A 16,336-nucleotide genomic window follows, 5' to 3' on the forward strand; every position below is an offset into this window, starting at 1 on the left:
AATTGGCAGGCCGACTATCTGAGCCGCCAGACCCTGGACCAGGGGGAATGGTCCCTACACCCGGAGGTCTTCCAAATGCTGTGTGCGAAGTGGGGATCCCCTGACGTGGATCTGTTCGCATCTCGTCTAAACCAAAAGGTGGAAAGGTTCTTGGCAAGAACGCGCGATCCTCTGGCAGACGCCTCGGATGCGTTGGTGGCCCCTTGGCATCAGTATCGTCTGATGTATGCCTTTCCTCCGATTCAGTTGCTGTCCAGGTTCCTCCGCAGGTTGGCCTCGGAACCGCGCCCGGTGATTCTGGTGGCGCCGGACTGGCCACGCTGGTCCTGGTACGCCGACGTTGTTCACCTGGCAGTGGCGGCTACCACTGCGGGAAGTTCTCCTGTCACAGGGTCCGATCTTCCATCCTGCTTTACATTCGCTGGCTTTAATGGCCTGGCTGTTGAGACCCAGGTCTTAAGAGATAGGGGTCTCTCCCCTGAGGTCATCCCTACCCTTGTTAAGGCTAGGAAATCCTCTTCTGGTAAGATCTATTCCCGTACCTGGAAGGCTTATTTCGCCTGGTGTGAATCCAGGGGGTTTTCCTCTCCCTTGTACTCGGTGTCACGAGTGTTGGCCTTCCTCCAGTCTGGGGTGGACCAGCGCCTGGCGCTGGCCACTTTCAAGGGCCAGGTGTCCGCACTGGCTATTCTTTTCCAACGCTCTGTGGCGTCTCATTCCCTGGTTCGCACCTTCATTCAAGGTGTGCGACATTTGGCCTCCATGGGACTTGAATTTGGTTCTGTCCGTATTACAACGTTCTCCCTTTGAAAACATCCGGGAGATATCGTTGCCTCTGCTGTCTAAGAAGGTTGCCTTTTTAGTAGCGATCACTTCGGCTCGCAGAGTATCGGAGTTGGCGGCATTGTCTTGCCGCTCTCCTTACTTGGTTATTCACAAGGATAAGGTGGTCTTGCGACCACACCCGTCTTTTCTTCCTAAGGTGGTCTCTTGAGTTACACCTTAATGAGGACATTGTCCTGCCTTCGCTTTGTACGAAGCCTAAGCATCCCAAGGAGGTTGCATTGCATTCCTTGGATGTTGTCCGGGCGATCAGGGTTTACCTGTCTACGGAATCAGAAGACGGATTCCCTCTTTGTCCTTCCTGAGGGACCTCGGAAGGGCATGGCTGCATCCGCAGCGACAATTGCCAAATGGATCAGACAGACCATTGAACAGGCTTATGCCTTGAAGGAACAGGTTCCACCCTTCCCTGTTAAGGTGCACTCTACCAGATCTGTGAGTGCGTCTTGGGCCTATTGGCATCGTGCCTCGGTGGCACAGGTGTGCAAAGCTGCGGTCGTCGGTGCACACTTTTTCCAAATTCTACAAGGTAGACGTTCTGGCATCAGCTGATGCCTCCTTTGGCCGCAAGGTTCTCAGTGCGGCAGTGCCATGAAGGACCCTTGTTTTTTCTCTGGGTCCCTGGCTGTTGGTGTTTGCTTTCCTGGGCTGTTGCTCCTGTTGAGCATTGTTTTCTGTTGCCCAGAAGGTTCTCTTACTGTGCGTGTAAGATTCCTTTCACTGATGGGGTACTGCGTTGCCTTTTCTACGGTTGCGTCTCCCACCCCTCATGTCTACACTGCTTTGGGACATCCCAATAGTGATGACTTGGAGGTGGCGGCGACTGTCGGAAGACGTAAGAGAAAACTGAATTTTTGTAAAATCTTACCTGTAAAATTCCTTTCTCTGAGTCCTCCAACAGTCGCCGCCCCTCTTTTGGGGTTGTTGTCTATTACCTACTGCTATGCTACCAAACTGAGTTGGGAGTGGTCACTGCAGGGGGGTATTGACCTAGTGGGACAGCCCCCATGAGTGTGTATATGCAAATGCCTTTGTTCTTTTGACTAAGTCTTATGCCTAGCTACTCCTGCGGAGCGGAAGTCAATACCCAATAGTGATGACTTAGAGGTGACGGCGACTGTCGGAGGACTCAGAGAAAGGAATTTTACAGGTAAGATTTTACAAAATTCAGTTTTTTTTTTTTTTTTTCTTCTAGTTTGTTTCTTAGGACCAAGATCCAGAGGAACTACAAGCAACAGCCGACTGTAGTTTTTGCACTGGATAATATAGATCCTTAAGGTGTCCCAGCCTGGCCTGCGAGCGTGAGCAGGTTTTGATCCAGTACTAGGCCTCTCCATGACAGTGCCCTGATGGTGCTGCTAGCCGCAGACGTCCTCTCCTCCATCTGCAGGATCTTCGGATTCTGACACAGATATGGTTGCCGCAGATGCAGACCACCCTGAGGGGGTCAGTGTCTTCACATTCTGACAGTGAAGAGGATCTGTCCTCCTCCGCTGTCGCGCGAGAACGCGCGTTGGTGGAAAATTTAGTAATTTCTGTGTGGGAAACTCTTAAAATGGCTGATGAACCCACAGTGTCAGGTACGCAGGTGTCTTTTGGCTCCCACAAATATTGCAAATCAGGTAAAGTATTCCCTTTGTCCTGACTTGTGTCACTTTATTGTGGATGAACAATGGCGATGCATTAAGCACATGCTGGTGGTGCCCAAGCGTTTTGCACGCCGTTATCCCTTTGCGGAGGTGGTCGATACCAGGTGGACTGTACCACCGAAGGTGGATTCCCCAGTGGCCAGGTTGACTAAAGCGACTCTGGTGGCGGTGGAAGAGTCGCCAACCTTTTCGGATCCCGTGGCTAGACGGGTGGAATCCTTATCCCGCCATGTACATGTGGTGATGGGTCACATGTTAAAAGCTAACTTTGTGAACGTTCTCGTAGCACAGACTGCTACTGAATGGGTAAAGTTGCTGAAGAGTAACTTGAAAACTACACAGCTTACCCCTGCGGTTCTGGAACTGTTGGACCAGTTGTTCCAAACCCTGGTGTTCATGTGTGATACCTCCCTGGACTTGGCCTTACTGGTGGCCAGGACGTCAGCAGTGGGGGTTGCGATTAGACGCCTGATATGGCTGAAATGCTGGTCGGCTGACCAGGCTACTTCGATTCTTCCGGGAACCCTGGACTTCCTTGATTCAGGACAAATGGGTTCACAAATTGATCCGTTTCGGATACTAAATCAAATTCCGGTCACGTCCACGAGACAGACTCTTCCCGTCCAATCTTCTATTGTCCCCAGCCAGGTTAAGGGACTTGAAAGGAGCAGTACACGACTTGCTGTCACAAGGGTTGATTGTGCCAATTCCAGCTTCGGAACGCTTTCAAGGGTTTTATTCAAACCTGTTCACTGTGCCCAGAAAAGGCAAGGTGCGCCCCATCCTAGATCTCAAAGCCCTGAACCGCTTTGTCGGGTAAAGAGTTTTCGGATGGAGTCCATCAGTACAGTAGTGAACATCCCTATCTACCCTAGACACCAGTGGTTTCTTCACTTTGCGGTAGCGGAGCAGCATTACCAATTTGTGGCAGTTTGTACAACAGTTTGTATATGTGCCTCCCACTTTTTAAGGGACCAAAAGTAATGGGACAGATAAACAATCATAAATAACTTTCACTTTTTAATACTTGGTTGCAAATCATTTGCAGTCAATTACAGCCTGAAGTCTGGAACGCATAGACATCACCAGACGCTGGGTTTCATCCCTGGTGATGCTCTGCCAGGCCTCTACTGCAACGGTCTTCAGTTCCTGCTTGTTCTTGGGGCATTTTCCCTTCAGTTTTGTCTTCAGCAAGTGAAATGCATGCTCAATCGGATTCAGGTCAGATGATTGACTTAGCCATTGCATAACATTCCACTTCTTTCCCTTAGTTGCTTTCGCAGTATGCTTTGGGTCATTGTCCATCTGCACTGTGAAGCACCATCCAATGAGTTCTGAAGCATTTGGCTGAATATGAGCAGATAATATTGCCCGAAACACTTCAGAATTCATCCTGCTGCTTTTGTCAGCAGTCACATCCTCAATAAATACAAGAGAACCAGTTCCATTGGCAGCCATACATGCCCATGCCATGACACTACCACCACCAGGCTTCACTGATGAGGTGGTATGCATTGGATCATGAACAGTTCCTTTCCTTCTTCATACTCTTCCCATCACTCTGGTACAAGTTGATCTTGGTCTCATCTCTTCATAGGATGTTGTTCCAGAACTGTGAAGGCTTTTTTAGATGTTGTTTGGCAAACTCTAATCTGGCCTTCCTGTTTTTTGAGGCTCACCAATGGTTTACATCTTGTGGTGAACCCTCTGTATTCACTCTGGTGAAGTCTTCTTTTGATTGTTGACTTTGACACACATACACCTACCTCCTGGAGAGTGTTCTTGATCTGGCCAACTGTTGGTGTTGCTGAGCTCACCGATGCATTCTTTCTTTTTAAGGATGTTCCAAACAGCAAAAACATTAGGTGTTGCCAAATCAACTATCTCTGATGGGTTTGTTTTGTTTTTCAGCCTAATGATGGCTTGCTTCACTGATAGTGATAGCTCTTTGGATCTCATATTGAGAGTTGACCAGATTCTAAATACAAATAGCACACGTGAAATGAACTCTGGACCTTTTATCTGCTCCTTGTAAATAGGATAATGAGGGAATAACGCACACCTGGCCATTAAACAGCTGAGCAGCCAATTGTCCCATTACTTTTGGTCCCTTAAAAAGTGGGAGGCACATATACAAACTGTTGTAATTCCTACACCTTTCACCTGATTTATATATAAATACCCTCAAATTAAAGCTGAAAGTCTGCAATTAAAGCACATCTTGTTTGTTTCATTTCAAATCCATTTATAGAGCCAAAAATATTAGAATTGTGTCGATGTCCCAATATTTATGGACCTGACTGTATATGGTGCGATTCTGATCCGGTCAAAAAAGGGTCCTGTGCAAGTTAAGTGTGGGTTCGGTGCAAATTTAACTCCAGGTATGCCAAATACCCTCAGAAATTGCATTTATTCACATTAGAATCACAGATGTCACATCAGAAAGTGCATTGTGAAATCTTCTGATACGCACTGCATCAGTGTGAACCAAGACTTGAGCCTAACCAAACGCTTAATTAAACACCAAAATGGAGCCCTCACTTTTACCCTTAACCTGTCGTACACTTATAAAGTCTAACATGGGTCAAAAACACTTTTTTTTTTTTTTTTTCATTATTTCAAATAGATTGTTGAAGAGTTTACATTTCTGTCAGTTTTATATTTTAGTCTGTGCCCCCATAGGGGAGGTTTTCTTCCCTTACCAACCCTGTGACAACCACATAAATGGGAGACTCTGTTGCCTCTAGGACAGGAAGGCTCAAACTGCTATAAAAATACTTTCTGATGTTCTAGGCTTTTGTCACTGTTCTGTAAATGACTTTATTTTGTACCATCCTGAGGTGAAGTGAGATGGCAATAAAACCAGACCGAGGTTGTACACTTTCCAAGTGCTGTCAAATATATATATCTATATACCTTCCAGAAATATGAAGGCTGTTATTGCTGAGCTCTCCTTTTTAAAAAGTGGTCACTGTCTTGCCTAACTAGTTTGAGGGCACATTCACACTTTATGCATTGGGCTGCATTAGATAGCCTTGCTCACATAGTCCAAACATATACAGAAGGCAATATGCCTTATGTTCTATTAGTTCAGTTCAGACACAATGGTGTGTGCTTAAAAAAAAAAAAGTGTAACGTGCTGTACTTTTTTCAGCGCAGCATATTGAAGCACAGTATACTGATCGCAACCTACTGCAGTGACAAAAAGACAAATGAAATGTCACTTTGTGACATTTCAGTAAAGTTGGGAAAAAAAAGGAGTGTGATGGCAATGGCCATGTTTTTGTCAATATCCTCAGCCAGCATCCCTACCCTTTTTTTTTTTTTATACGATCACCTGTCAGCTGGGGAATCTTCTGGCAAGTAGCTGTATGGGGCCAGGGATGTGTCACTGGTTTCTATGACGCCATTGGATGCATAGCTGACAGCATCCTAGCAACCAGTGTCGCTTGTGGTGCAGGCCAGGGCTGACTTTTTCTCTTAAGACAGAAGTGTCCAATATTTACACTCTGGCATCTATGCCTTCCTCCTGTATAGTGACAGTTTCATTAACTGGTTTCAGCAGGTGCATGACTATAATGCGAATTGTAACATTTTGTCACACAAACTGATGCCAGAAAAGTGTCATTCTGGTGACTTTTAAAACACTACCCAGTACTTATGTGGTTAAAAATGGGGGGATGGGGGAGGGGGGGGCTAAAGTTAAAAAAAACTCATGTGCACAAACCCTTAAGTCATTCTTTGAACTAGTGCAGTGAACACCAGACATGTTTTTAATGTTTCATTTCTAAGGAATTAATTGTCAAAAGCAGAACATTTACAATATGCTGTCTTGATTATGGTAGATAAAAGTTACTTGTAGACTTTTTTTTTTTTCATTTATACAAAAGTGAAAAACTGATTTGAAACTATCTTAGCCTGATTTCATCCATTTTCTACTAGCCTGGCGTTGATTTAATGGTTTGAGGCACCTGCAGACACTGGCATCCTAGATCTGGGGCAGAGTCAGATTAGACTGCTTTGTAGTCTTTATTTGTAGTATTTCTGTCCTGTTTACTTTTTTTTATCAGCTTTCAAGGCCTTGGAACTGATGTCAATCAAAGAAATCCCATCTAATAATGTCATCTTGCTTGCTTCTAGATGCACCCTAGGAGGCTCAATGTATTATATGTATTTGCATAAGCTGAAAGGCTATTTGGGTTATTGGACACGCACACGTGAAAAGACTGCACTAAGATGACAATTTAGCATGGTTCTTTCACAAATTTACTGTTAAATGTCAGAGTTAATGTGATCCTACAGAAGTATAACTTTCTGTGCTTAGACTGATCATTTGATCATATTTCCCACTTAGTAGTGGGACCCTGCTGTGCGGTAAACAGAGGAATCTCACATTATGATAACTTTATCCCTTTCACAGGCCATCCTAGCAGTGTTGAGGCTCCAGCATCTGAAGGAAATTACATTCCAGGAAGAATACAGCAGACTTTTCCCTTCTAACCCCCAGCCCTTTCCTTAACATTTCATTAACATACTAAAGATCACTTTGCCTTAAACTGCTCCGTCCAAATGTATTTCAGTGCTTTCAGACAGGGTCATTTGTGTCAACATCATTGTGCTTGGTGCCTTAAGGTTTGTTCACACATGTAGGTGCTAAAGACAAGAAAACTTGTGTCTTTAATGAGCACATTCAGCATATTTTTGTTTATTTAAAGTACGAGGTGTCTAAAACGTTTGGTGAATGGTATCAGAAAAGGAAACGGAAGATACAAACAAATTACATTTTGCTGGCCTACAAAATAAATGCCATCCTTCACAATAAACCTTTGGCAACGTTCATGAAGCTTCTGGGTACTGTCCACCTAGGCCTCTTTAGCAATTGATTGCAGAACTGCTGTCACACATTCTTGAATTGCCGCTACATCGGCAAAGCGTGTACCTTTGACGTACTGCAGGCAGGGAAACAGTAGTCCTCAGGTGCCAGATCAGGGGGGGTTTGGCGGATGATCGAGAACAGGTACGCTGGACTGAGCCAAGAATTGGTGCACATGAATATGGCACGTTATCATGCAGGAACATCCACTGTCCAGCCCTGTGCAACATTTCATGCATCTCAATTGCCCTTTTCCCCAATTTGTAGCAGAATTTGATGTTCACTCATTGCTCCATTGCATTGTGACCCTACCTCTCACACTGACTATGTTCGACTGCCCGCAGGGGGTTTACCCTGACAGTCACATGTACTCCAAGCTAGGTGGCGCTTTTCGACTTGTTTCTAGATAGCCATGTGCATGCTTGCGCACCTGGCCCATGTTGCTGTTGTGATACCAGGCCATTCACCAAACTTTTTAGACACACTTCATCTAACTTAGGCCTTTTTCAGACTGGCAGACCCGCCCCAGTGGGTGACGGGTCCGTGTCCACTCCACTGATGCAGAGTGGACACAGGCAGTGATGGTGAACCTTGGCACCCCAGATGTTTTGGAACTACATTTCTCATGATTCTCATCTACACTGCAAAGTGCATGAGGATCATGGGAAATGTAGTTCCAAAACATCTGGGGTGCCAAGGTTCGCCATCACTCTCCTGTCCACTGTGAGGTGGACCTAATCGGTCTGCTTGTGTGGAAAGGGCCTTTTTTATTTAGATCTGGTGAAGAGGGATTAGGTTTTTTTTTTTTTTTACCCTCTCCAAATTTTGAGGTGTCAAGAGAACAGAATTAGATGGAAACTCTTACAATGTTGGTTACCCTAAAAACAAGGGATTTCCTAAGTTTTGAAAGGATTTCATCTTGCTATTTGGAGTATGGGACAGGAAGTGAAGGAATTCACGCCCCCCCCCCCTCCTTTCCCAGTGAGCCACAGATGGCAAAAACAAAGCAGACCAGTTAGAATTCTCCCTTGTTCTATCCAAAATGGAAAAACCTGCAAATTCCTCCAATTGCATGCTTTTCAATTTACAAATGCATTTGCTCCTTTAGGAGCAGGTACTGCTCTGGCCTACGGCAGTGTGCTGATTGCACTATATTTTTAATAAGTCTTAATGACGTTACTGGTTTCCTTCCTATTTTTTAAGGAAACCTCTAGATAAGTCTCATCGCTGACCTCCTGGAACAAATAAGCTCTAATTTGAGTCCTAATTTTCCTGATCCGTGAACCTATTTAAAATCTGTGGCTTGGAAAGTTCTGAAACCTGGCAGAGCCAGTTAATAAATATTCTCATGGAGGTCAGCATTGGCAGCCTACATATGTGCTTTAGCACAGGTTTCATTTCAAAATGTTCCGAAAGCTGTTTTCTAAAGCAGATATACTCTAAACCTCTAACTGGTTTCCCACTTCTTGAACACTGGTACACCTCCATACCATTTCATAGTGTTAAGCCCCGTACACACGCGTCGAAAATTGGCAGGGAATTTTCGTCCGGCGACCGATCTGCCGATTTTCGGCTTGTTAGTATGATGCTTCCGACAACCAACTCCAGATTTTTTTTGTCCGAAAAGTCGGTGTGCAGACTATAACATTTTTGTTGGCTGTCAACACAACGGCCGATTTTCGTGCAGTCAGTACAGATTTCGACAGGGAAAAATCTGATGAGCAAGTCTGGGCATGCTCAGAGAAGAAAGAACACAAAGAAAGCAACCCAACACATGACATCACTTCTGAAGTAGAATTTTTTTGGGCGAGAAAATAAGTGTGCAGTCTATGCCCATTCCAACCAACAAAACACAACTCTGTACAAAAGACGGACGATTGGTCGGCCGATAATCGTTGCGTGTGTACGGGGCTTTAGTCTGAAGGAGTTCAATCTCTGACCTCCCCTACTCCGTCAGCTCAGGGTAATGCAGCAAAAATTCAATTTTCATTATCAAAGGAATATCTTCAACAGCTGAAATTGCCTTCTCTGGCTTTGTCTTGTATGTTACAGAATTGGTATAATGGTTCTTTTTCTAAAACTAGGATCAACATCTCTGGCCACAAATTGCTTTATTTTGAAATTAAAAGACCGATTTTAATGTTAAGGACTTCTAACACCCAAGGAGAAAAAAAAATGTAATTTTAACCTGCTATGGCTACTGCTTAGTCTTTAGGCCACTGTAAAGGCAGTAAAAAAGAAGGAAACCCCCCAGCTAGACAGTCCACCTAGGAGCAAACAAGCATGTCAGTAACTTTAACAGAGCTGATCTGCATACTTGTTCAGGTCAGTGATGAAGAAAGTAATTATGTCCGAGGGATCAGCACAACTGTCAGTAAATGAGCATTTCCAAAAGCATTTCTCATATCCAAGGTACTTATTCAAGCTAAATTCTAGCTTTTTTTTTTGGGGGGGGGGGGGTAAAGTAGATTAAGGTTACAGCCATGTCCATGTTTCCCCTGCCATCTTTGTTCCTAATGGAGAGATTTCCTGTGTTTCTTGCTCTGTAGACACTGTTCATAGGGACAGGAACTGAGAAGGGATCTCTTCACTCACTGGTCTCCCAACCCCAAAATAAGATCATTTCCAGCCTTCTCCACACTATCCAGAAAAAAAAATTATGTCTGGAGTTTTTCCTAACAATTACCAGATAATTTTGTTGTTCCTCGAAATAGACATTTTTACATGCAGAATATTTTGGGGGCTTTTGGATAACCTTTAAGGAAGAGAGCTGCCTGAATCACATGTGTAAATGAGCCATTACATTTCTTTGTAGCCGGAGTGCCAGGTTCTGTGTTGCCAAACTGTTACATCTGCCAAATGAATGTGCCTTTCTATATAGTCAGGTCCCATTGTCATACACTGTCTGCTGCTTGCCAAATCCTTTAAAGGTCACTAATATGACATGGATAGGTGTGTGCTTTGCAGAGTATCGTTTACTAATGTGTTATACTAATACCATTTCAGTTTTTTATCATTTACTGGTATGTTTTTTTGAATTGCATATTTATACTTGGTGACCAAATGTTTGATTGCAAGTTTATATACAAAAGTCAGTACACTGTAATAAAAATGTTAATCCAAAAAAAACTATTGGACAATCTTAGATATTTTGAGTGTGTGTTTTTTTTTTTTTTTTTTTTCAGTTTTTCCAACTTAAAATATACTAGTATTATACGGGTTAGTAAAGGATTAGTACTTGCTCATGTTCTAGAAATCAAGTTTCAGGGCTCATTTACATCTCTGCAGAAAAACAGCAGGTCAAAAGACCTGTGACTTTTAAAGTAGTTTAGGTGAAGTAAGGAGATGGTTTTTGAAGGACTATCCATGCACCCTATGTTATGCACACCCAAACTACTACATGTAGGAATATAGGAGGACCCTACTTTGATTTAAACTGAACCATTATATAAAAGGGTTTCATTCTCATTCGTGGGCATGTATTGCTCTGCTCAACTGCTCAGATGTGAAAGAGCATAATTTTGTGCTGCAATGAAGGTTAAAATGCCTTGTGTTGGCAGCATGCTATAAATCCAGGCTGCTGCCCAACAGAGTGGACTGAGTTTCCAGTGGTCCAATATGCAACCTGCACAAGATTGAAATCAACAGCAGGGGGGGGGGGGGCATATTGGACCGCTGCATTTTCTGTTGAGCAGCAGACTGGATCTCCAGCATGCTGCCAGTACAGGGCATTTTGGCCTTTACTGCAGCACACCAGTACAGTAAAAAAAAAAAAAAAATATATACAGTGGGTACGGAAAGTATTCAGACCCCCTTAAATTTTTCACTCTTTGTTATATTGCAGCCATTTGCTAAAATCATTTAAGTTCATTCTTCTTCCTCATGAATGTACACATAGCACCCCATACTGACAGAAAAACACAGAATTGTTGACATTGTTGCAGATTTATTAAAAAAGAAAAACTGAAATATCACATGGTCCTAAGTATTCAGACCCTTTGCTGTGACACTCATATATTTTACTCGGGTGCTTTCCATTTCTTCTGATCATCCTTGAGATGGTTCTACACCTTCATTTGAGTCCAGCTGTGTTTGATTATACTGATTGGACTTGATTAGGAAAGCCACACACCTGTCTATATAAGACCTTCCAGATCACAATGCATGTCAGAGCAAATGAGAATCATGAGGTCAAAGGAACTGCCTGAAGAGCTCAGAGACAGAATTGTGGCAAGGCACAGATCTGGCCAAGGTTACAAAAAGATTTCTGCTACACTTAAGGTTCCTAAGAGCACAGTGGCCTCCATAATCCTCAAATGGAAGACGTTTAGGACGACCAGAACCCTTCCTAGAGCTGGCCGTCCAGCCAAACTGAGCTATCGGGGGAGAAGAGCCTTGGTGAGAGAGGTAAAGAAGGAACCCAAAGATCACTGTGGCTGAGCTCCAGAGATGCAGTCAGGAGATGGGAGAAAGTTGTAGAAAGTCAACCATCACTGCAGCCCTCCACCAGTCGGGGCTTTATGGCAGAGTGGCCCGACGGAAGCCTCTCCTCAGTGTAAGACACATGAAAGCCCGCATGGAGTTTGCTAAAAAACACCTGAAGGACTCCAAGATGGTGAGAAATAAGATTCTCTGGTCTGATGAGACCAAAATAGAACTTTTTGGCCTTAATTCTAAGCGGTATGTGTGGAGAAAACCAGGCACTGCTCATCACCTGTCCAATACAGTCCCAACAGTGAAGCATGGTGGTGGCAGCATCATGCTGTGGGGTGTTTTTCAGCTGCAGGGACAGGACGACTGGTTGCAATCGAGGGAAAGATGAATGCGGCCAAGTACAGGGATATCCTGGACAAAAACCTTCTCCAGAGTGCTCTGGACCTCAGACTGGGCCGAAGGTTTACCTTCCAACAAGACAATGACCCTAAGCACACAGCTAAAATAACGAAGGAGTGGCTTCACAACAACTCCGTGACTGTTCTTGAATTGCCCAGCCAGAGCCCTGACTTAAACCCAATTGAGCATCTCTGGAGAGACCTAAAAATGGCTGTCCACCAACGTTTACCATCCAACCTGACAGAACTGGAGAGGATCTGCAAGGAGGAATGGCAGAGGATCCCCAAATCCAGGTGTGAAAAACTTGTTGCATCTTTCCCAAAAAGACTCCAGGCTGTATTAGATCAAAAGGGGGCTTCTACTAAATACTGAGCAAAGGGTCTGAATACTTAGGACCATGTGATATTTCAGTTTTTCTTTTTTAATAAATCTGCAACAATGTCAACAATTCTGTGTTTTTCTGTCAGTATGGGGTGCTATGTGTACATTCATGAGGAAGAAGAATGAACTTAAATGATTTTAGCAAATGGCTGCAATATAACAAAGAGTGAAAAATTTAAGGGGGTCTGAATACTTTCCGTACCCACTGTGTGTGTGTGTGTGTGTGTGTGTGTGTGTGTGTATATGTATGTATGTATGTATGTATGTATGTATGTATGTATGTATATATATATATATATATATATATATATATATATATATATATATATATATATATATATAATCTATAATATATATATATTTTTTTTTTTAAAGTTCTTGGAGCCTGACTGCATTACTTTAGTAAAGTGCAACTGAAGATATGTTTATTTTAAGCTATTCAGGTAAACCTTAGCAATTGATTTAATGTAAAGCTCAAGAGTTGTGGTATCAAATGCAATGGAGTCCAGTCATTAAAAGTATAGGATTCTAGAGACTGCTGCTTTTAACACTTACTAACCATGGTGATGGGTGTCTGTCTTCTCTCCTTTTTTTTTTTTTTCTTCCTTTCCCTTCCATCTTTCCCTTCCATCTTTCCCTTTGTTTGTTTATTTATTATTTTTTTGGGCCAAATCTTATGGTGTTCCTGTTCCTTAACCCCTTAACCCTTTACATGTCTTTCATCATTGATCCAAGGCGGGACAAGCTGTGCTGGCCTACCAACGCTACAGTCTGGGTTCAGATTCGGCATTGTTCTCTCAGGACTACATGGACCCAAGCCAAGATCAAGGACCTCCTTATCCCCCTTATGCCAGCAATGAGGATCTTGACCCTTCTACTGGCTATCAACAGCCTCCTATGGATGCTTATGAGGCTGGATCACAGGGCTATCAGTCCCAGGATTATTAAAACTCCTCCATGATGGACCTTTCATTGCCCGACAGGCCAGCAACCCCTTTCCTTGCAACTTGTTGCGGCCTTTCTGATAGTGAAAGAGGTAAAACAGTATGTCCTTATTTTTTTATAACACTGTCAAGGAAGGATCTGCTTTTATTTTTACATTTGTTAATACAGTCTTGTCCTTTTTTTTTTTTTTTTTTCCTCTTTATGTGCTGTTTTCGGTTTTGCCAGTTTTAGTACCATGCCATTTCTAGGGTTCTTGCAATGTACATTTGTTGATTTGATGTGTGGCAGTTGTAGGCAATGACTACCTCTCCAGTCATTTGTAAATTGCAAAACAAATTGCCAATACCTGGCTGAGAATTTTTTTGAGGTTTTAAGGTAAACTAGCACAAATCTGGGAATCCTAACTGAGCTTACGATAAAATAGAGCCTAAAGAAGAACTAAACGCTCCTATTCTTTACAGCACTGGAAACTGCCATCTATAGACTGTTACACCTGCAGTTGCCATGGTGCTGCACATGTGATCAGTTATGACACCAGCCATTTGATGGTTTGACAGATTTGTTGGAACACAAGCAAATGTGACAGTAATCATGCATGCCTTGATTATAACCGTTTTGAGAAACTGTTAAATTGGCTGGTTTAATTCTCTTTTAAGCCAAAGTTACCTTTTAGTCAAAACAGCAGATCTAAGGAGATATAAACAGGCTCCATTATATCAAAATCTTGAATTTTTCTGTGAAGCTGGGCCTTGTTCCTCTAGCCATCTATGCCTTTAAATTGATTAGTGGTACTACCTATCGCATTAAAGGGCCAATAAAAAGCTTTACATGGTCAAACATTTTATCCACTTATCCAAACATATAAATATTATTGATATTCTTAGATATTTATAAATCCTATTCCCTGTATGAATTGCCCAGGCTTGTGGCAGGTTGACCTTGAGTACCTAGGTGGATGGGTATATTCCAGCAATAGTGTTAAATATTTTGAATTTCCTAGTTCCCAGTGTGCAGGTAATTACTTGCTTACAAGTGACTGGCCAACCTATTTCACAGCCTACTTCTTCAAGGCTGCTTACTGCATTACAAATTTTAAAGCAAATGTACGAAAATAGCAGCAAGATGAATAGTCTATAAAATTACAAGCAAACTTTGCATCCTTTTGAAACAGTTACTTAGCATCATTGCAAGCAAAGTCCATTCTTTAGCTTAAAGTATACCTGTGCTTTGCTCATGTAAAGCAAAACTACAGCTTCATCTAGATGCTGAGCTGCACCCTCCTTTCTCCACTACCACCCATTGCACTGGTGAGAGCTAATAAAAATACCTGGTCCATACAAGTATGGGGGGATGTGACTTACTACCCTTCATCTTCTTACTCAATACTGGTGAGTTCTGCTCAGGCACCTGTTGATGCAACTTGCAGCGTACATGAAGCATCTGTTACTGCAGTTGGCAGTAAAAAAAGTATATGTTCAGATGAAGAGGGTGCCAGTTGAGTGAACCTATTGCTTTCCGTTGCTGTAGCAAAACAGGAGTTGACCTTTTTAATTATGAAAAATAAATCCTAGTTACATTATGTTCGGTGTATATATAACAGGAGTGGAGTTTCGGAGGTGGGAGGGAGGGTTGTTTTATTACTGGAGTCCATAGGAGCTATAAGGCTCCTCCAGACTCCTTTTTATCATAAAAAATAACAATTTTGACCCTTTGCATTTCTCCCTCTTCTTCTACAAAGCTAATACAACCAATCTTAAATCTCATTACAGAAATGTTTAAATGGAAATAACTACAGGTATAAAATATTAAATTCAGAGGAGTGAAATTATGTAAAGGGGTACCTACATCCTAATCTACATGTATAAAAGAAAGAAATGGAGGCATACATGGACTTTGAATGTATAAATGTATATATGGTACCATCAAAGTCCTATTATTATGCCTCCATTTCTTCTATACATACAGGTATAACATTTTTGATAATGGCTGTGAGGCACTTTTTTTTTTTTTTTTTTGTGAATCTGAATATTTCAGCCAAGTACCACAAAAACCTGTCGCAGGTTTTGACACAAAAATTATATGGTGGCATGGATTTAATCTGGCAAAACTGTTCTTTCAAAAATTGCTCCATCTAGATGAAAAGAAATCTGAAGCCAAATAGGACCTTGCAAAAGATGAGGAGCAACACATCAGCTGGCGGGGACTGTGTAGATTGTGAAAGCCATTTTGGATATGCCATTTGCAAAATGTACATTTGCTTCAGCGCAGCAGACATTTGTACATCTTTCTAAGTGTTAAATAAAACATTCTTTGGTTGAAGCACTTTGTTGGTTGAACAAAGACCTGAAGGGAAAGCAATTATCTTAATAAAATTCTGTTATATAGTAATTCTGTATTATTTAGATAAACCTAGAAATAGATTTGACTAAAAATGGAAAAAAAAAGTATGCTGATCTCTATTCAAATCTGGTGCTTTTTGCTGCTTTAACGAGGAAGTGTTACTGATCATTTACTTTTCATTCTTGATAAAGTATTGTCAAGTTCTTTAACAAAGCTTCTGAAAGTGAAGAATCCTTCAGTAGAACATGTCGTTATGATTTGTGTGCAGTTGGTATGCCCTCAAGTAGAGTCTGGTATCCAATGATTTATGAGGACGCAACCTCCTGAAAATGAATACATGTTTAACTAGTATTAGCACCCCATCAAGATGGACAAATGTGAGCAATTAAATATCACTAAAATGGTCATCGTAATTAAAGACTGTATATAGCAATTTAATCAATATTCCTATTTTCTAGAAGACTTTCATGTT

The 16,336-nt window shown here is 42.3% G+C and overlaps 1 protein-coding gene across 2 annotated transcripts in view; it reads left to right on the forward strand.

Annotated features, from left to right (window-relative positions):
• The window catches only part of SYNGR1 (synaptogyrin 1), a 94,416-nt gene extending 80,697 nt beyond the window's left edge, over positions 1-13,719 (forward strand). Inside the window, exon 4 of one of the 2 annotated variants that reach the window (XM_082266599.1) lies at positions 13,315-13,719. In XM_082266599.1, the coding sequence (XP_082122725.1) occupies positions 13,315-13,527 (213 nt within the window). In that variant the 3' untranslated portion in view covers positions 13,528-13,719. Of the gene's footprint in view, positions 1-6,912; positions 7,260-13,314 lie in introns of those variants that run through there. The other variant, XM_082266600.1, reaches the window with a different exon arrangement.
• Positions 13,720-16,336: the final 2,617 nt, after the last annotated feature.

This window comes from Pelophylax lessonae (assembly GCF_965119305.1).
Source record: "Pelophylax lessonae genome assembly, chromosome: 8".
Taxonomy (NCBI): Eukaryota; Metazoa; Chordata; class Amphibia; order Anura; family Ranidae; genus Pelophylax; species Pelophylax lessonae.